Source organism: Acanthisitta chloris, unplaced genomic scaffold (assembly GCF_000695815.1).
Source record: "Acanthisitta chloris isolate BGI_N310 unplaced genomic scaffold, ASM69581v1 scaffold13564, whole genome shotgun sequence".
NCBI lineage: Eukaryota > Metazoa > Chordata > Aves > Passeriformes > Acanthisittidae > Acanthisitta > Acanthisitta chloris.
Genome location: NW_008668848.1, coordinates 23,846 through 44,752, shown reverse-complemented (window position 1 = coordinate 44,752; position 20,907 = coordinate 23,846). Strand labels below are relative to the sequence as shown.

At 40.7% G+C, this 20,907-nt stretch overlaps 1 protein-coding gene across 1 annotated transcript in view; it reads left to right on the top strand.

Moving 5' to 3' along the window:
- The first annotated feature begins 341 nt into the window (after nt 1-341).
- KIAA1211 (KIAA1211 ortholog) overlaps nt 342-20,907 on the top strand; it is a 22,991-nt gene continuing 2,425 nt past the window's right edge. Inside the window, exons 1-9 of the mRNA XM_009073107.1 lie at nt 342-473; nt 8,165-8,329; nt 10,907-10,975; nt 12,264-12,446; nt 14,003-14,209; nt 14,285-14,596; nt 14,661-17,025; nt 18,475-18,665; nt 19,695-19,863. Of these exons, the coding sequence (XP_009071355.1) occupies nt 354-473; nt 8,165-8,329; nt 10,907-10,975; nt 12,264-12,446; nt 14,003-14,209; nt 14,285-14,596; nt 14,661-17,025; nt 18,475-18,665; nt 19,695-19,863 (3,781 nt within the window). The 5' untranslated portion in view covers nt 342-353. The remainder of the gene's footprint in view (nt 474-8,164; nt 8,330-10,906; nt 10,976-12,263; nt 12,447-14,002; nt 14,210-14,284; nt 14,597-14,660; nt 17,026-18,474; nt 18,666-19,694; nt 19,864-20,907) is intronic.

Here is a 20,907-nt window from a genome sequence, read left to right as displayed (position 1 = left end):
GGTGATGCATCATCATCACCTACTCTGTATCCTAAAAGGAACATTTTTATTTGAGACTTAAAAGGAAAATCAACTGAACTTCTCAACATGCCTGTTAAAAACACACAGCTCTAGGTGATTCCAAGGAGGAAGACTGTGTGTGAAGGAATTGTGCATCTCCATTAAACTTTTGATAACAGACCATATTTGGATACCTCTTCTGAGAATGCTTGAAGCTTTTATGTAGAAGGCAAGAGGGAGGGAAAATCTATATAGCAGGGCAGCTATGATATGAAGGGTCAGTCTCATAAATTAATTGCAGTGCTTATTTACTTTTTAACTGTTTTTTTTTCCCCAGATCCTCCTATTATTCTATGGGCAGTCGTGCTTTCTCCCATGATAGTATTTTTATACCTGATGGGAGAACCGAGAGTGAACAGGCCATCCAAGCAATGTCACAGGAGAACGTTTTAGGAAAAGTCAAAACACTCCAGGTAAGAAATTGTAAGTGGGAAAATATTTAAAATGCAGTGGAAAATAGTCTCCAGAATGTGTTAAATGTGCAAAAAGATGGTTTGCTTTTCCAAGAGCCTTGGGGAAGTTTCTCAGCCATGTTAAGTTGTCTGGCTAAAAACCCATATTAAGTAATTTAGATAATCTGCAGAGGTTCTAGGTTTTGGTCTTGAAAGGTACTTCAGTGATGCTGCAATCATATCTGCAGACATGTCTGTGTCTTGTGGAACTCATTTGAATTGAACTCATGGTTTTGGCACATCTTGATCTGTCTGCCTGAGTCCTACAGGTGTGGTACTGAGAGAAAAAGTGAGGTGTGTTGGTGGCAAGGAATGGCATGCAGTGAGATTTCTTTGTGAAGCCAATTTGATTTCATCTTTACATGTATTGCACCTTTTTCTCCTTTTTCTCACTGTCCTTTCAGTGGTTCACACAAAAGGTGGATTTGTTTATCTCTCGAAAGCATAAACAACACACTTGGGTACTGCTTCTAAAGAGCTTTACATGACCTACTTTCCCTTCTTTTCCAGAACTCTGCCCCATTAGTACTCCAACTAATTTTTTGCTTTATGTCTTGTACATCTGTAAGATGCCCAGCTCTGTACCTTTTTAGGCCTTGGAAGAGCTGTCCTTCAGAAGCACATTGCACTTTATTGCTCAGGATTCTGACATGTCCTGTCAAAATGCTGATAAATTTTTAATGCTATGCAAGTGCTGTTATCCTGTAGCTGACTAGTAAAATACCATTGATTTCTTTTACCTCTGAAGTCTATGCATGGTCCATCTTTTCTGGTGGGAGAGATCATGCACAGTAGACAGCTCTGACCTTCAGGATGAAATTGTTCCTGCTCCCTGCCTGGTGCTGTCAGCAGTCAGAGCACCTGAACAGTGCTGGCTGTGCTGACTGTGGATGAACTCTGAAGTAGAAACCACACTAGGACAGCTCCAATTCCTCTGTGCTGGTTTTTGAGCTTACATTTCCCTGGGTCAGGGAGATTCAGTGCATGCTGTTTTCCAGGCTGGAAAGCATTATATTTAAAATGACTGCTGACTCTGGGCAAAGACATAAGGTAGCTGACCCTGTCTTGCAGTGTCCTTCAAATACAAAGCTCACCAACTTCTCCAGGGAGCTGTGCCCTCCCTATCTTCTGTATGCTGCTTTTATCTGAATAACTTTTGAATTTTAGTGTTGGCTTCTCCATTTCAAAACTCCCAGTGGAAATTATTGCCTTCAGTAAATGGAAAGACCTGGTAAAAATAGAGTTACTGCAGTTGTTAACAACTATCTTCAATAAACAAATGGTAAATCAAGAAAATTAAGCAAAATAGTCCCCCTTGAAAGTCACAAAATAAATAGCCTGTGATACGCTCTTGCTCGTGTGAACTTCACATAAACCTTTTCTTGGTGTGGTTATTCGCATGGATTTTAAGGGGGAGTATTGTTTCAGCTGCTTGATGTCCAAAATCTGCTTGCCTTTTTATTTAAAACTGAAGGATGACAGTTCATTTTTGTCATTTTAGTGCATCTGGAACCCAGGTTGTAACACATGGTTCATTTTTCCACTCTGCTGCTGATGGTGAACACAACTCATTCATTCAGAAAGGAAATGCATAATAGATTGCAAACTACACTTTTAACTATTTGCATGTTTACACAGAAGTTATATATTCATCTAAATGTCCATGGAATCTTTTTCATAAACCCATGAAAAGGCTCCATGTGCCCAGCTCCTAGACTCAAGTCATTGCCACACCACCAGTATTCCTGTGGTTTTGCCCAGACTTATATGTCACAGTGGAAGCACAACGCTTGCAGTTTCTACTTACCTGGCAAGATGCTCTTCAGTAAAGAATTGTTTTCAGGATTCATTTCCCTGTGCTGATGCTTAACAGGGAACTTCCTGTGTTCCAAACTGAGATCAAAAGATCTGAAGATTTTAGCCCCTTTTGGGACTTTTTGTTTTGGGGTGGCACAGTGAACATTCCTGGAAAACTTAAATGTTTTTTTTTTTTCCAAGACACCATACTTACAAGCCCAATAGACAGCATGGTGAAAAGGGTCTTGAAATCAGAATAGCAATGCAAGGCATTTTACACTGATGCTGCTGGGTCTCGTTCTGGGCACCGCCAAGGTGTTTTTTCCTTCTTGCCTTGCATTTCTGCTGACTTTGGAATGTTGTTGAACCCACAAAAAAAGTTGTGTAGTGGTTTAAACTCTGTAGTAGTCTGGGCAGCTGGCCAACATGTGCACTGGTTCAGCTTTTTATTGGGGGAGTTCTCTCTTTCTGATTCTGTGTGCAAGGTAGATTAGTTCTTTCTGGAATTGCTGTCACTTGTTTTTATTGACTTTCAGATTGGCAGCATTCATCTTATCATGTTTTCTGTAAACAGATTTGGTCATGTTCAGAGGTTTTAGTGTGTGCTAGAAGTCAGGCTGAGAAAAGTTTGACCTCTTGTCAACCTCCAATAGCCTTTGTGTATCCTGTAGTTATTTCTGTCAGCTCAAGCAATCTGCTGTTGTAAAAGCAATCTTTTCCTTGCCCTTTAGATCTGCTAAGATTTATCATTACCTAGTTTTTAAGATCCAGTATAGAAAAGCAGCCTGAACCTGTTCCCAGGCACTGGGACTCTTAATGCTGAACTTTCCTAGTTTCTGGGGATCCGTTGCTTTACTTTACAGGAATATGAGTGAGACACAAGGAATGTTTACAATGTAAATCTATCAGTGTGTCAGGAAAAAAAAAAAAAGAATAAAAGAAACTCTGGGAGCTTGGTTTTACATCTCTCCAATTCCTGGGTGTGTTTTTTTTCTTCCATCGAAGTGTCTTAGAACAACTGCCTCACATTTTGTAGCTGTGATTCTTCTTTCTACCACAGGTAGTTGCCAGAAATGGTCAGCAGATGACTAGAAGACAATTTTTGGTTCAGACTCTCAAAAACTGCAGGAATTAAAATGGAAGTTTGTTTAGAACATTAGTATCTTGAAGCCTCTAAGCCACTCTCTGCCTTTTGCTGTGGCCATACTGTGGTGAGGCACTGCTGCTGCCTCAGGAGGCAGGAGAACTGCTTGTTGCCTTCACTGGAAGTATCCCAGGTCATCTGGCATCCATGAGGCTGCAGCAATCAGCTGCAGGAAATATTAAAGGTTAACTATTGACATATGGCCTACTGTATTTAGGAACTACTGCACTACATACAGCCTTTCTGTTTCATGTGGGCACATGGTTTAAAACAAACCCTCTGCTCTGTACATGTACAAAACACCCATTTATTACAAAGATATTAATTATGATAAAATATTTTTTGGATATCCTGACTTTTGATCAAATAATAAAGGACCACTTTTAAAAATCAGATTTTCCTGGCTTTGTAATTATGAATGCCCCTGATAATCTTCTTCCTGTCAGACGTAATGACTCTTCAGTTTTGGATTCCAATTCTTTTAGTCATTAGCATAGCTTAGCTAATGATCAAGCCAGTGCTTCCCCTACTGTGCATGGCACATCTGTATTCTACCAGCCATTCCCATTGTTGCCTCTGTTGGTATTGCCCAGCTCTCAACAAGGCAACAAAGTCATTTGCCAGACTTCAGAGTTATTATCTTTTGACTTGATGCTCTGCATTTTACAGAACTGGGAGTAAATTTTCACTGCACAATTGTCCAGCTTTGTATTTCTTACAGTTAATTTCTTTGTTGCCAATATTTTCCAGTGCCACTGCAGCCTAATTGTTTAACTCATATTTGAATGTTGTTTTGACTTTATAAACTGAATTTATCTTTTTTTTTTTGAACCATTTGAGCATTTCTTGGGCAGACACTCTTTTTCCTATGATCATAGTAAGCCTTGAAAATGAGCTTCCATTTTCCTTCCTTGCATCTGCTTTGCTTGAGAAGAGACTCAGGTGACAGATGCCACAGATGCTGTCAGTATATTCAGGCTTCTCCAGAAAGTCTTGCTCTGTAAGTAAGTGGCCACTGTATACCAAAATCTGCATTTGCATCTGGATTTGCTGCAAATACACATCTCTAGATTTGGATCTCTAGAGATCCATTTACAGTTTGCTTCTTCACCATGCATCTGTTTTGGACTCTCACAAAAAAGATCCATTTACAGTTTGCTTCTTCACCTTGCATCTGTTTTGGACTCTCACAAAAAACTTTCTTCAAGTGTAATGCCCCAAACCACATGCTGCTCCAGCAATGGGGAGTGGAGTAGTTCCCTCCCTGCATCTTATATCCAAAAGATCTGTGCTAATACTTATTTTCCTCATTTTCAGTAGGTTTCCATGTTAATTTTACACCTAGTTTGCTTTCTAAAGCCTCCAGGTATACCAACATAACTTCTCACATGATGCCTTCTGGTTTATTCTCTCTTTGGTTAAAAAACTAGTTTGCTTTCTAAAGCCTCCAGGTATACCAATATAACTTCTCACATAATGCTTTCTGACTTATTCTCTCTTTGGTTAAAAAACCCCAGACTTATGTGGGGTGTTTCATTTGTTTAGATATGCTGCAGATTTTCCTGTTTGGATTAAGAAGTGGACTCACTTCTGTAGAAAGACTAATTAGGTGAACTGTCTTCTCAGCCTAGAAAAGAAATTATAAGAGAGAATATGATATTCATGAAATCATGAGTGGAACTGATAAAATGAATAGAGGATGATTATTCAGTCTTTCACAGCATGAGGACACATGAGCACCAGTTGAAACCAGGAGCACTTTCAAACCAAAACAAATATTTCTTCAAGCAAAGTTAAACTGCAGAAATAAGTGCCGTACAGGGCTGCTACTTGTGAAGTAGTTACAGAAGTTCCAAGAGCAACAAAACAAATTCATAAAAGGAAAATTCTAAACTGGCTATTGACTTTAAAGTCTTCAGATGCCACAAATCATTGGAGCATTTTCAAGGAGCATCTCAGTATGGACTCACCCTGTTATTGTGTATTCTCAAGGCATTTTTGGGTCATTCTGAGAGACTGTACACAACCAAATGGAATTTCAACAACATGGCTCTTCTCAGGGCAAGTATTGATTAAATCATAATTTTACAATTATTTGTAAGTAGAAAACTTAATTTCATTTAAGTTTCATTGTATTGCAAACAGATGGGAAAAATGGGTATTTGAGTTGAAGGTAAAATATGACCAACATTTCTTTAAAGACTTGTCTAGAATGGAATCAGCTGAAATAGTACACTCCATTTTAGTGTTTTTTAACCGAGCAGAGTAAGCAGCTCAGTGGAATCTGGTTTTGGATTCAGTCCAGGCACAAAGCTGTATGAATGGTGTGGTTTCAGGGACCTGAGTCCAACACACATGCAAACAGGCATGTAGACAGAAGAGGAGCCAAATGGGAGTGAAGGAGGAGAGGTACAGCCTGATCCAGGCTCTCTGCCAGTTAATATGGAGAGCTTGTTCTGTGGCATTTCCTATGCAAATGCAAAGAGTGCTTTGAAAGTCTGAGCTTTTTTATTTGCTGCAGGTGCCAGACAGCACAGAGCAATTTAACTTCAGAGCTTTATTTCTGAAGTTATTAATGCTAAGCTGGTGTCAGTTAAGTAGTATCACACTTTAGCAAATTATTTTGTGTGAAATAGAAGTGGCCCTGTGTCTTGGTCCAGTTACTGAGGAAGATTTTAAAAGTCAGACGAGTACAAACTTTAAATTTTTGCTAAATTCCTGGTGTTTATTTGTGTGTATTAGATGTGCAGCCGTGCCCCTCACCTCATACTGAATGGCACTGTGCTGATAGCCATCCAAGTTCTGTGTGAATAGACAAACTCTCATGAATCATTTAGGAATCTCATGAATCTCATATAGAAAAAAAAAATTGGATGAGGAAACCCTGGCCTGGATCTCATCCTAAAGCTCCCCTGTGTGTGTGGTCTCTCCAGCCACTGCTTCGTGGTATAAATGTCATGTGTGGTAGCTGTGCAGTTTTGGTGCTGAGAATGGAAACCTGTAAGATTTCAAGTCAGAGAGTTGCACTGCTAACATGAAAGCCCTGGTGAAACCCTTGCCTTTAGACTATGGGTGCACTGCCAGCAATCCAGGTGGGATTAAAAGTCTGATTTGTCAGAAAATTCGAATTCATTCGGAACTGTCCACTATGCCAAAATGGTATACTATAGGAATTTAGCTACGTTCTGCCAAAATTCAAATGGCATAAATAATTAACTCAATGAGGAGACTGATAAAAACTATTCTAATTTAATGATCTGATTAGGAGGAGTTTCTGCATGCTCTTTTAGTCTTAATGGTTCAACACCGAAATCTATCAATGTTTTGGAGGTAATATGCATAAACTTTATATGAGTCTAGCCCACCAGGCAGTGATGGGAAGCAAGACTGATCTGACCTGGATCCTTTTAGAGGATATCTTTCCTTGCCAACTGCTCACCTAAGCCATGCTACTGATTCTGTGCTATAGGAAAAAAAAATTTCTTTGTTTTATATGCTAGCTACTCCAATCTTCTACAGTTCTCAGTGGCAAACTCATGTGAGAGGACTGTGTAAGTACCTGACATTTCCACTGAATAGAAGCTGCGCAATTGAATTGCTTTTTCCTAGTATCACAGCACAGAAATAGGAGAGCTCTTTTGGAGAAATTTTCTGTGCTTTAAGGACAGCAAAGCAAGAAAATAACTGCACAGTCCCTTCCTCATTGTAAATGATTCCCTGAAATATTTCAGGAAGGGAATGGGTTGATTAAATGTTCCTTACTCCATTTGCTCCTTCTAGAGAATTTCTTCTAATTCTTTTGCAAAAAGTTCACTTTCAAAGGGTGTATGGTATGTGTCTCTGCAGTAGCAATGGCTCCTATTTCTCTAACTCACCCTACCAGATATTATATGCTACTTATTTTACTCATCTTACACTTGATGTAATTCAAGAGTACTTTCTTGTAACCCTTGAGAGAAGATTACTTCAACAAGAAAAATAAATGGTGGGAAAGTTCTTTTATCCATTCATCTGGTGCCTAAACATCTTGGTGCAACAGCAGCGAGTGACAGTGCTCATAAGCATCAGCAGGCATGAGTTTGTATATTGCTCCTATGAGATAAAGCATCTAAAAGAGCTGGGTTTCCTCTCCTTAGAGAATTAGTCTCCTCTGAGGCAGAGTTGTGCCAAACCTTGACCATTTAAAACTTGTGATTAAACATTACAATAAGGATATCTTTAAAAACTGCAAATACATGAGATGCTGGTGGCTGGAAAAGAAAAAGGTTGCCTTTTGGAGTAGTTTTAGTTTCTCAGTCTATGCTTGGCTCATAATTTATTGCCAACAATAAGGCTGCATAATTAGCTTTGATAAAGTCATAACCTAGAACACAGATTAAAAAAAGAGATGGAGTGTTCCAAAATTCACAGTAAGTTTGCAAAAGTTGGCAACACAGTCAGGTACTCTGATCATCCAAAATCGGAAGTCATAGAGTAAATTCCTGACCTTGGTCACTTTCTGGGGAGAAAGAAGAGGATTGCCCACCATGTTGCAGCAATGTCAGCCTCAAGTTGGACTTTATTTTTTGTCTAGAGTCAGAAGTTGCCCTGAATGTTTCTGTGCAGCTTTCAGACGGAGAAGGGGCACGTGCTAGACTTGGCTTGTTTTGCTTGTAATATAAATATATTTTCATTGTTACTTTGGGTTTTTTTTCCTCTTCTTGTTTTTCAGCAACAGTTGGCCAAGAATATAAAATTTGGGCAGCCTCCACAAATGACAGTTTCTGCGAGGACAATGGGGGAGGCAAACACCAGTGCAGAAGAGGATGTGTTGTTCAGCAGCTCCATGGAGGCTGAGACTCAGCAGGACACAGTGATCTCAGAGAGTGGTAATAAAGTAAGCACTTTAAATTGATGTGTTCATGGCATTGTAGCAGCACTAAAAGAGTAAAGTTCAGTGTGGCGTAGCAGATGTCTCCAGTGAGGTGTAGCTGAGCTCAGTGTGCTGTTCTGTGTGGGAGGGATCTCTCAGCTTATGCTTCTTGGACCTGGGGGGACACATGCTCTTGGCATCCTGAGCTGTGTCCCACAGAATTACTGGTTTGAGTGTTTGCTCTGAACATCCAGCAATGCAGACATCACTTGCAGTGTAGCTAGAAAATGGGAAAATTTTCTGAGCCAGAAAATATCTTGCAATATGGACTTCCCCACAAGGAAAGTTGTTCACAACATCAAATGGCAAAAAGTAAAATCGTTCCAAAATGAGAGGGATCTGGAGCCTAAACCTGTAAAATCCTAGGTCATATGGTGAGTATCCATGTTTCTCATGAACAGGAGCCAAAGGCAAAGAAGGGGGATAAGCATTTTGAACACTCCCTAAATCCAAATGTCCAGTATAACTCAAATAATTATTCAAATTATTCATGAAGATTTTGATATCAGGAACTGTGGACATTCAGGTATCCAGAAGGATTTTGTTCAGATTGTGAAAAGTGAGGAACCACAGTGAGTGAGGAAAGGTCTCTGGAAATTCTCTAAGGCAAGTCTGGTTCTGTATGTCACAGTAATGGCAGAAAGGAGCACAGGGGACAGAGGGACTTTCTTCCATGCCTGGAGGAGGCTGACTTTGTGCCTGGGAACCTTTGGGGAAGGACTGAATCAACCCATCAAGTACAGGCAACCCTTAAGATCCTGGTAGGACACCAGGGCATGAGCCTCTGCTTGTGTTCACTAACAGCAGTGCTGGATGTGTGAAGGGCCAAGGCAGGAAGTGTCCTCTGCAGCTCATGCCTGTGTTCAGCCAAAGACACAGAAGGGAGATTTATGACTGAGGTGGCTCAAATTCTTCACCAGTCTTTGAGGGGCAGCATAGCTCCTCTGTGGTCAGATCTGTCAGGGAGCCAGGGATTTGGGTAGAACCTGCACACTCATGCCTTTCCATCGGCATTCTGGAAGGATAAAAATGAATCATAGAAGTTTAGAGTTCGGAATGAACCTTACAGGTCATCTAGTCACACCCCACCCCTGCTAAACCAAGGTGTATTTTTTCACAAATACTCCCCTCTGAAGCAATCCGTTAAGGTGAATCAAAAGCATCCTGTGTGCCTCAGAGCACAAAGTGTGCAGTGGGGCTGTGGACAGGTTTGGGCTATATACTCTGTGTGTACTAGGTGAGAGTTTGTGTTGGAGACCAGCAGAGATTCTCTGCAGACAGCCTTCTTACTGGATCCTGCAGGAGACCCTAATGTCCCCTGGGGCCCTCCAGCTCAAAGGACATAATAGTTCAAGCACTAAAAACCACTAGAGTACTTTTTGTGTAATAAGGAGGGAAAGATTCAGTCCTTACCACCTACTCTTTTAAATATCAAGTTTTGAAAAAAAAACGACCACACCTTTGCATAGTTCCTTTTCCAAATACTGAAGGAGCAAACATCCCTACTCAGAGGTGATTGTAGACACAAGCAAACCAACACTACATGCATAGAGTCAGCCAAGGCTCTTGGTACTTTCCTTTTGTTTCTGCACACATTAACTGTGTTCTCACAAATTTCTGGCATGTGGCAGCTTCTCTGGTTTCTGCTCCTGTCTCTTCTATTTGCCTTGTAACTCCTCAATGTGTCTGTCTGCATAGGTCCTAGGGGATGGGGTGACTTCTGTCAGGAGTTGATGCTCAGAACCACATAGTGCTGCTCTTTACTTTGGACAGGTTTCCTATGATGCTTTGCAACTTCTGATTTTCCTGACTGAATAACCTGGATCAGTGGCAAGAGTTCTGGGTTTCACTGAACCTATATTTGTGAAGCTGTTTTTTCATGCTTTGTACTAACAATCATGTGCACCTGGTGTAATGGGATCCTGACATTCATTTGGTTATGAAGTAATACTATGATAAAATTATTAAACCCAGTGTTTCTGGGTGTGAGGAATGCTCCTTCAATGCCTGTGCCTTAAAAATCCACCCCCTGTGAGATGGCTTGGAAAAAGACAGTAGCTAAAGAGTCCTAGTCCTCCAGGCTTTCATTGCTCTGGAGGAACAGTTTGCTCAGTAAAAAGAAGAGTCATCAAGAACCTGGAGTTGAAACTCCTTGCAGTAGAGGTAGTGCCTGATCAGCTTCCTATGTTTATTCCTTATGTGTGTGTCAGGAGAAAATAAAGTTCTTAAGAGCTGATTGAAACCCTACCAAGCTGTGCTCTTTCTTTTGTTTTGGAACCCACTTATCTTGTGAAGGAAGCCTGAGTGTTTTGCATTTTATAGTGTTTTGTAGCACCAACTGCTTCTGTATATACAGCAGTGATTCAAGGAGCAGCAAAGAGAAACTCATAGCATTTAAGAACTGGTTATCCATCAGTCCTGCAGTGATAGGAAACAGGATACAAATCCTACTCCAACATGCATGATTTCACAAGTCCTTTGAATCATATTTATTAGATCCTTTGCGTTTTATTACTTGTCTGTGGTAATCTTGTTTTCTAGTCCAGTGACAGTCTGGATTTCTTGAGAACAATGAATTTGCCTGGAACAGGACATGAAGTGGAAGAAAAGGTAAAAAAACCTTTTACACTTGGCTTGCACTGAGTTGCATTCTAATTTTAGATATTGGAAGCCTGACAGTTTTTGCTTTCATACATATTTCATTGTTTCATTGATCATCCAAGAGTTTGTGAACATTGCACAGTTTTGGGACTAGTAAATAAGCAATAACTAAGACTGAGAAATCTGTAAGAGCTGATTGCAGGAAACAGCAGGACTCAGTCTCTGCCAGTCTTGCAGCATTCCTGTATTTGATGTATTAATCACAGAGCCATAATTTTCATAAGTACTTCTACTACTTTGTTATGCCTGCATGTAATTCAATAAGCATATGCAAAATGTTCCTTCAGCTTTTAAGTAATTGGTTCCCTGATTAGCATATGTTTAACCTCAGAAGATTACAGAGCTGTCTTGAAAACAATGTGATTTTCTTTCCTTACACAGGATGTTTTCTCCCTTATTTTTTTCCCCTGTCTTCTTTTTCCATTTAGATTATGCCAAATGCAAGTCCTGGGATGATAGCTTGGTGATTTATGGGAGAGACTGATGACAGGCTCACTCTTACATGCCTAGATATACAGTTCCACTGTATTTATTAATGAGAGGAGTCTCACTGAATCACTTTGCTTATATTTGCACTTTCTGAACCCAGGTACTTGAAGGGCAAAGAGGAAAAAAGCACCCATCAAAGCCAGTGTTGTCCTATTTTATTTTTTGCTGTTTGCTGCTGGCTTGGACAACTCCACATGACTGTGGAGGGAAGGTTTTCCACAGGCCCTGTGCCAGTCCAAGATCCAATACCACAGTCGTCTTCCATTCAGATGATACAGCTCTGTAGCTGTTCTATTATAATGCTTAGATAAGTCAATCTGATTTGCTTTTGCCTAAAGTGTATAATCTAAACTCTTTAAAGATGTAGATCTTTCATCCACAGTAAACAAACTTTAAAATGTCCTGGTATTTGATGTTGCTTGAAACCCTGCCTGTGCCCTTCCCGTTCCCAACAAGTTCAGAGTGCAGCTAAACTGTGAATAAACTTCAGTTAGAATGGTCTAAGTAATTTTTACATGAAAAGTATAAAAATGCATAGTACTCTAAAATGGGAAGATATTAGAGCTGTTACTTTAATGTCTGAAGTTTGTGATTTTATAATGGAAAAACAGAGTTTCAAATCTTTTCTGCTAATAACTCCTTTGAATTCAAACCCGCAAACACTTTTGTGTATGTGTGTATTATTTATTTATTTATTTAATGGAACAAATAGCTTAATAATAGTCTCTTCTGTTTGTGATACCAACAGGTCATTCCAGTGAAATCAGCTCGGCCAAAAAGACAATTTTCCTATTCTGGCACAATTGAAACAATCAATTTGGATTCAGTTCCCCAGGCTGTTGCTCGTCTAGACAACAGTGCAGCTAAGCACAAGATGTCAGTGAAGCCAAAAAAGCAGAGGATGTCAAGAAAGCACAAGAGATTAACAAAGGTATTAAATCACTGCCCGAACAGCAAGAGGAGGGAGATTACTTTGAAGCTGGGTGTAAATTAACCATAACTGAGTGCAGCAGGAGCTGTAGGCAGAGGACTGTCTTAAGATGTGATTAACACTGTTATTAGCAGTGTTATTTGTTAGTGTTTACGTGTTATTTGAAGTCAAGAGAGAGACCTACAGCTGAAACCCTAGCTGAAGAGAAGATACAAAGAAGTTTTAATATTGCCAGTTAAGATAAATGCTACTCACACCTGAAGTACCACCAGGATTTTACATTGGGAGAGCTTTCTAATTCTAGTTTTTCTAGGAAAAAGTTTAGGTCGTAAAGGCCTGAAGTTACCTGCCACTGCTCCTGCATAGGCAATCCTATCATGCAAAATTTGTTTGGGACATTAGATTCTCTAAAACTGACTTGGGTTCTGGCAGGAGTATTATCTTTGTCTTTGAATAAAGAATAAGATTTAAGTAATTTAGCTCTTGCAACAGCCATAGAGTCAATTATCAAATTCTAACTTTGTACACTTACTGCACAGCTGTTTTGTTTTTTTTTTTCATTCTGACATCTTACTAGTGCTTGTTAATGGGACTATTCAACTGCACAGGGTTCAGGAGAGGCTACTGTCCTTTCTTCCTCACCATAGTACTTGCATTTATCACTCTTGCAATGTAGAAGTTTAATTAAAAATCTTGTTTATACAGAATGGTTAACTGGAGCCAAATGGTGGCTAACAAATGATAGCTAGACAGCATATTAGCTGAGCTGTTTTCCTCAAGGGAAGTGCTGGGAAACACTCTTCAGGTACAGCTCATCAGATCATGTCACTGCAGAGACAGCGAGTAAGCTGTGAAGATGATCTGCAGTCTGTTGCATATATTGCACCCACATGCCAGGGCCATGGGGCAGGCATGGAGAGCTGGGCAGTGGTAAGCACATGCCCCAGTACAGAACAGTGCAATTATTCCTGGGGAGCTCTAGGTGCACTGTCCATGCATGTCCCCACAGTTCCTGCAATAGCCCTGGAGTCTCAGTGCAGCTAATGAGGAAGATATTTTGGCTCAGGATTCATGAAAAGCAACCAAATTGTGTTTCCCTGAGCTAGCATTGCAGAGCTCTTTTCTGCAGGCAACAGCTTCTGTCTCTGCAAGTAACAGCTAGATTTGCTGTGATAGAACTGGCAAAACAATGCCCATAAGCAGGCATTAATTATTTCAGACTTAAAGGATGGAGTTCTAAGTAGTAAACGGGCATGTGAAACTTGTGCTCTAGTCCTTGGGCTTCTGTAAATTTGAAGTGGCAGCTCTCAATGTACACCAGGTGGTGATTTGGTATTTAGCATTATACTGTTTTCTTTCTAAAGGCTATCATCTGAATAGGTGAGAGACATGGGATCTATGATGATGTGATCCATAAATTGGGGTGGGTGTGTTGGCTCTGGGTGGAAATCACTGTTTAAAAGAAAAGTGCTTTGCATTCACAACTCTGTTCATTGTAAAGAATAACAAGACAATAGGCAATATTCAGTAACTCCAAACTTGTCTCCCAATTTTAGGGATCACAGAGTTTAACAATAACAGAATTTGAACCAGATGACCTAGAAACTCCACTGTTTGGGGACATATATCCAGGTTATAATGGACATTTCACAGCAGACAGCCTAATCCAGGACAGAGACGAGCAGAAGCAGCTTCAGATGGCAGAAGAGCAAAGCATTGAAGATCACTTGGGGATCCTTGAGGCTGAAAGGATAAGACAGATTGTAGAAATGGAAGAACAAAGAGAAATGGAAGAACAAAGAGAAATGGAAGAAAAAAGGCGCCAAGAACTTGAGCAGATGCAGAAAGAACAAGAGAAAAGGCAGGAAGAAGAGAGGAGGCAGCATCTCCTTGAAGGAGAGACATCTTTGAAAACAGAAGAGCAAACATGCCACAAAGAGGAGAGAAGACTGATGGAGGCTGAAAAGAGGCAAGACCTGGAGGAGCAGAAGTACCAGGAACTGGAGAAGCAGAGGCAGAAGGAGCTGGAGGAGCAACAAAGACGAGAGCTGGAGGTGCAGAAGCTCAAGGAACAGGAGGAGCAACAGAGACAAGAGCTGGAGGAGAAGACAGGAACGGAACGGGAGGAACAACAGAGAAAAGAGCTGGAGGTGCAGAAGCACCAGGAACAGGAAGAGCAACAGAGACGAGAGCTGGCAGAAGCACCAGGAACAGGAAGAGCAGACACATCAGGAACTGGAGGAGCAGAAGCACCAGGAATGGGAAGAGCAGAAGCACAAGGAGCTGGAGGAGAAAAAGAGACGAGAGCTGGAGGAGCAGAAGGGGCTAGCACTGGAAGAATTAAGGCCGCACAGGATTGAAAAAGAGTGTCAAGAGGAAGAAGAAAGAACTCGGCTGGAAAAACAAAAAGGACTCAAGGACCAAAATAAGGGAGAAATACAGAGACAAGAGCTAGAAGAGAAGGAGCTTCAAGAAATAAAACAGAAGAAGGAGAAAGAACCTGACAGCCTCAAACAAGAGAAGAAACAGGAGGAACAAAGGCAGCATCTGAAGGAGAAAGGAGAAAAGACAGAGAAGGAACAATCCCAGCAAGTCATGGATAAGAAAAAGAAACGGGAAGACCAGAGGAAACACAAACTTACAAAACAAATGCACATGGAAAGTTCAGAGGGTGTGCCACAAGATGAACCAAAGGAGCAAAAGGAACAAAATAGACAAGAATGGAACAAGCTAAAAGAGCAGAAGGCAGACACACAAGGACAAAATCTTCAGCAAAACCAAGAAAAATCCTTGGAACAGTCACAGAACAAAGATGAGTTATGTTCTGGAGGGGCTGATAGGCATCCAGTAGAGGAAAAGCTCCAAGGATCAAGAGTGCAAAAACTCAAACAGCCAGAAAAAGGGACTAGAACAGCAGAAGAAATGCTAGCCCAGAAACTGAAGAGGGAAGTTGAGGCTCAGGAGCAAAAGCGCATAGGGGAAGAACTTCGGTGGCAAGAGGTAGATGAAAGACAAACTGCATCCAGACCCTTCACATTTCAAGTGTCTTCTGGAGATAAACAGATCATATTTCAGAAAGTAAATCTGAGCCCTGTCATGCCCGTGAAAGGAGCAGGACTCTCTTCTTCCAAAGACTGCAGGATGCACACAACCAGTCAGGGCTCTCATACTCTCCCATCATCTGTGTGTGTACCCCACACAGCTATTTTGGTTACTGGAGCACAGCTGTGTGGCACAGCAGTTGACCTGAACCAGATAAAGGACACAGCTTGCAAATCATTACTTGGCTTAACAGAAGAGAGGAAAAATGTGGATATTCCTTCACCAGAAAAGTCCCAGAAGAAAAAACACGATCCCAAACCCAGCAGCAGTAAAATGAAACATGCACAAGAGACACTGAACAACCAGGCTGTACTAGCTGAGTGGGCCTCTATCCGCTCCAGAATCCTAAAGAATGCAGAAAACAACAAATATAATGAGACAGATCAAGTCAGTGTCTGCAGGCACAGTGATGACTGGACACCCCGAGGGCGAGGTACTCCCCATGGCAACTTGAGGAAAACCCTCTCTGCAAATGCCAAGTTTTCAATAACACCAGCATGGCAGAAATTTTCAGATGTTTCAAGAACCAGTTCAGATGCTGAGAATGTAAATGTGGCAAAAGGCAATGAAACAGTGGCTATGGGGAGAACCACTGGCTCAGCTGCCGATTCGAAGGAGAGCGTGGCTTCCGCTCTTAAGGATAACTTAGCTGAAAAGGCTAAGGAGAAAATGGAAACACACAGTGAAGTGACAGACAATACAGAAGGCTGCAAATTTGCAAAAGATCTTCCATCTTTTCTTGTTCCGAGTTTTTCTCATCCTACAGGAAAAGAATTACCCCAGTCAGAACTTCCCAGCGCTCTGGAAAATCAGCAAAATAACAGCACAAAAAAAGCAGATAAACCATCACCAAATGGAGAAGAAAACGTTTCTCCTTTTGGCATAAAGTTACGAAGGACAAACTACTCTTTACGTTTCCATTATGATCAGCAGGCAGAGCAAAGGAAAAAGAAAAGATACAGTGCAGGAGACAGTTTTGATGGTGTGCCTGACCCACTCCCCTCAACAGAAGGTGAGAAAGAATCCCCTGTTTTTGCTCCACAAGAGAATACTTCACCTGGTGTGGGGAGAGCAAATGTCCCTGGTAATACAAAAGACTCTTCAGTTACTGTGGTGGAGTTTACACAACCAGTGGCCCCAGCAGCCTTTGGCCAGAGTGCTTTTCCCCCAGCATGCAAGTCACTGGTCCCACAGAAACCTGCTTTAGCTCCAAAGCCCACCAGTCAGACCCCACCATCGTCTCCTCTCTCTAAAATGAACAGATCAAACCTATCTGAAACTCTGGGGCAAAGAGTAGCTAAAGCTGAATCAGACAGTGGCTGGAGAAAAGAAGACAGAGCAAATGCAGCACACCCCACACCATCCAATGAGTACAAAAATGAAGAGGAAGAAATAAAAGAAAAGAAGTCATTTTTCCCATCCCTAAGTATTCCATGGAGAGAAAAAAATGACAAAAAGCCTGAGCCATTGAAGAAAGGTATGTGTTTTTCAAAGCACATTTAGCTGTTGTCTGCATTGCCAAAATGAGATGCTGGAGGTGCAGAGGAAGTCATTTGGTCTTAAGCTAGAATTTTTACCTGGCATGTTGTTTGTGGAGGACCACTACTTTGCTTAGGGTTGTCTGAATGAGTGAGACTTCCCATCCCCACAATTTAATTCAGAAACACACACACACAGTGTGACCAGTGTGATTTGCTTAAGAAAGTTAATTTCAAGGAGGTAACAGAAGTGTGTGTTTTCCTTGGCAGAGATGTTACCTGGTTAGTCAGGGGATGGATTCTGTGGTCCATGCTTAATGGTGTCATCGGAACAGAGGATGTGATTTGTAAAATGTACATTCTATTGTTTCTATTTTTTAGGGGAATGTTATCTAAGTTAAAAAAATATTAAGATCTAGGTCCCCTTCTCCTGGGCAAGTTCTCTATCCAACCCAATGTAGCTGGGCATGGGAGTCTGCTTTTCAGGGGCACTCTTCAGTAATAGAAACAATTACAGTGGCCATAGTGGCTCACGAGAGGAGGGTTGAAAGTCCCTGTGTCCTGAAATAGCATCTGCACAAGAGGAAAAATTATCCTTTCAGCATAAGGGCACTCAAAAGAGCAAGGCAGGAATTCAGCATTTCATTGGGAAATCCCAGTGGTTTTTATTCTTGAATTTTGCAAGCACTTGGACGTTTCTAAAACTGTATCTCAGTGGAATTGCCTCCTTTTTTTATTATTGACATTTTTTTACACTTTTGACATTCATTTTTTAAAAGTAAGGATTTCTGGAAAGTAGTTGGAGGCACAGCTGCTGGCTGGAAAAGCAGGGTCCAGGCCAGCTGAGTTTCTGTGCTTGCTGAGCTCTGCAGAAGCACCTTTGCACCCCAGTGCTGTTCCCTGCCACTCACAGCTCTGTTCTGGGTGCTGTTCTGACTCCATTCAGGGTACAGAAAGGTGAACGGTCAAGTGACAATTTAAAAAAATTAAAGATATTTTTTTAACAGAATTTACAGAAATACATGATTTTGGTCCACTTGTTTTGACACTCTTTTTCCCCTAATTATGGCTGAAAAACCAGGGAACTGCAGTACATTCTGGCTGGATCCTTTCATCAGTTATAAACAAATCAAGGCATAGGTATCACTTTGACTAAATATCTCATGCAATGTGAATATTTGGAGTAAATAAGGCTATAAGTCTAAGCGTCTGTAGTAGGCTTTTTCACAAAATAAAAAAGGCTAAATTTGGACAGCTGTATGAAATGTGCTGAATTAGGTCTTAGTCCTGAGGCATAAAACCTGTTTCAGGATTTGCAAAGGTCTGTGACTGGCATGGCACTGAATGGGCTCAGCTCCAGCATTTTCACAAGGTAGAGAAGTTGTACAGGTTTGCCTGAGACAAGAGATGTGCATTACTCAATCAATTCTTGCCATGTTTTCTTTCAGAAAAGCCTGTCCTCCAGAGCAGGCATTCTTTAGATGGCTCTAAATTGATGGAAAAAGTGGAAACTTCACAACCGCTTTGGATTACATTAGCACTGCAAAAGCAAAAGGGATTTCGTGAGCAGCAAGCTACGAGGGAAGAGAGGAGACAAGCCAGAGAGGCCAAGCAAGCAGAGAGGCTGGCTAAAGAAATGGTAAGCAACCTTTAGAAACCTGCCCATTAGAAACACTGACACTATAACTGGAACTGTTAGCTAATTTTTTTATGTGAAAGGAAGTATTTTTATGTTTCATTTGTCTGAAAGTCTAGAGTTCCCTTTTGCAAAACTAAGACCTCCAAGAAAAAATACTGCTCAATAGTGTGACAATTCTAGTATAAACTCTGATACCTTAATATCAGGCAGTGATTAATGGCAGTCATAAGCACAACCACTGCCTGATGATGGAACAGAAAAATTGTGTGCAACATGGTTCTTTCAGAGCTTGAGTAAATAAGGTGTTCACCTTTAATGCTTGGGAAATAACAGCTGGAATAGTCATTTTCTCGTGAATATTAATAAGTTTGAATTTATTTTTATTGTAATGTATTATTTGGATAAAATACAGATGAATGAAGGAAATGAACGACCGTAAGATACAGCCAAATGCCTAAGGCAGGCACTGAATTGCAGTATCACTTCTTGCCTGTGCTCCAAATAGCTATTTAGTCTCAGCAGTTTTCTATTAGTAAGGAAAGCACTTACACTTCCAGTGCAGAAGTGATGCTACACAGTGGTGCTGTATATAGATACCACAGATGGCAAAAAGGGAGATTATGTGGATAAGTAAGTATAATTTGATGTTTGTTATAAGACCCAAATCTCTGATATATATGTGCATAACCAGAGACATAGACAACTGGCAGAAGAACACAGCCATGAGTGTGAAGTTGCCCACAGATGCATGTTGGGTTTCAGTGCTGTATTTAATAGGTAGGGCAGGCTCAAACTCTTCAGTATTTTGCCCGAAATGACAACACAACAAATTTAACTTTGTGGTCTTTTTGTTTTACGGTTTCTAATAACTGTTAGTTTAGAAGTATCAGAGTGTTGTGATCATTTCCTAAATAGGAAGGTTAAGGAAAGGACAAGTGATAAATCAAAGCATCAAGAGTATCATCTCTTACTTGTAGCCATTACATGGCAAACTGTTTCTCATTTAGCTGTTTTCCTTCTCTGCTCTAGGCTGCTCTGAATAATCAGTCAGATAATAAAAGCAGCAGCAGCAGCAAAACAAACACACTGCCGAAATCATCAACTCAGGAAGGGGAGAAGAAAATTGAGACTACTGTGTCAAGACTAGAAAGAAGAGAGCAGCTGAAAAAGTCAAACACCCTTCCAACTTCTGTGACAGGTACAGTGAGAGATTCAGAGTCACTCATAGAATAATGCACTTCAGAAGTGGTACTGCATGTTTTTGAGAAAGTGAATTAGTTATTTTTTCCCCTCATATATTGCCCCTAGAATTACAAATGCATTCGCTTTCAGCCCACAACAACACAGCTTGGCCCTGTCTCACGTGCTGGCCATTATGCTAAAAATACATCATTTTAACAGGTTTGTACCAGGCTCCCCAGGTTAATGTTACACTGCTGCAGTTCCTTAGAATTGCTCCAGTTCAAATTAATAAAATTAGGCTGTCTACCCAAGTCATATCCAAAAGTATTTTTGGAACATGACTAATGCACATTAGAGGGATCTGATTTACCATAAATTGCAATTGCAGTACTGTTTTGCCTTTAGGTTGGGGGACAGCAAAGAGGGGGAATGATACTTAGTGTCTAAAAAGTGTAGGAAATGAAGCATGTTGTGTTCTCACACCTCCCAGTTTGCCAAGGAGAAACAGTCACCCCAAAGTATTGGAACTGATTTCATTGAAAAATGCAAAAAAATAATCAATTCACTTGAAGGTAGCCTGTTACTTTGAATTTAGGACTTATCCCTCCCAGACAAATATTTGGTATGGAAGGCTGAAACCAGAACCTACTGCTTTATCTGTCGCTTCAGTTAAGCTGAAACAATTCCATATTCAAAAGGCAGGCACATTAAAACAAATACTCCTCCCAAAGGCATAATATTTGGGGTGGTATAAGGTAATTGTTGAAATAGAGACTTGCCTAATATTTCTCTACCTAACAGTAGTCCTAGGCAAAAGGTTTTGGAGAGGAGGAGTACAGATAGGTGTTGAAGAAATCTTTTTCCAAGTTTCACAGTAAATAGCATGGGTTTCTTTGAAAGTAAATACATGTATCAGCTGCATCTATGCAATACCAGTCCCAGCCAAGAACTATGAAATGCAACTACAGAAAGCAATGAGGTGACTCTTTTATCAGACTTCTAACAGTAAAGGCTAAACCAGTGCTGCTCCTACATTACAGACTGTCCCAAGCTGAACAAC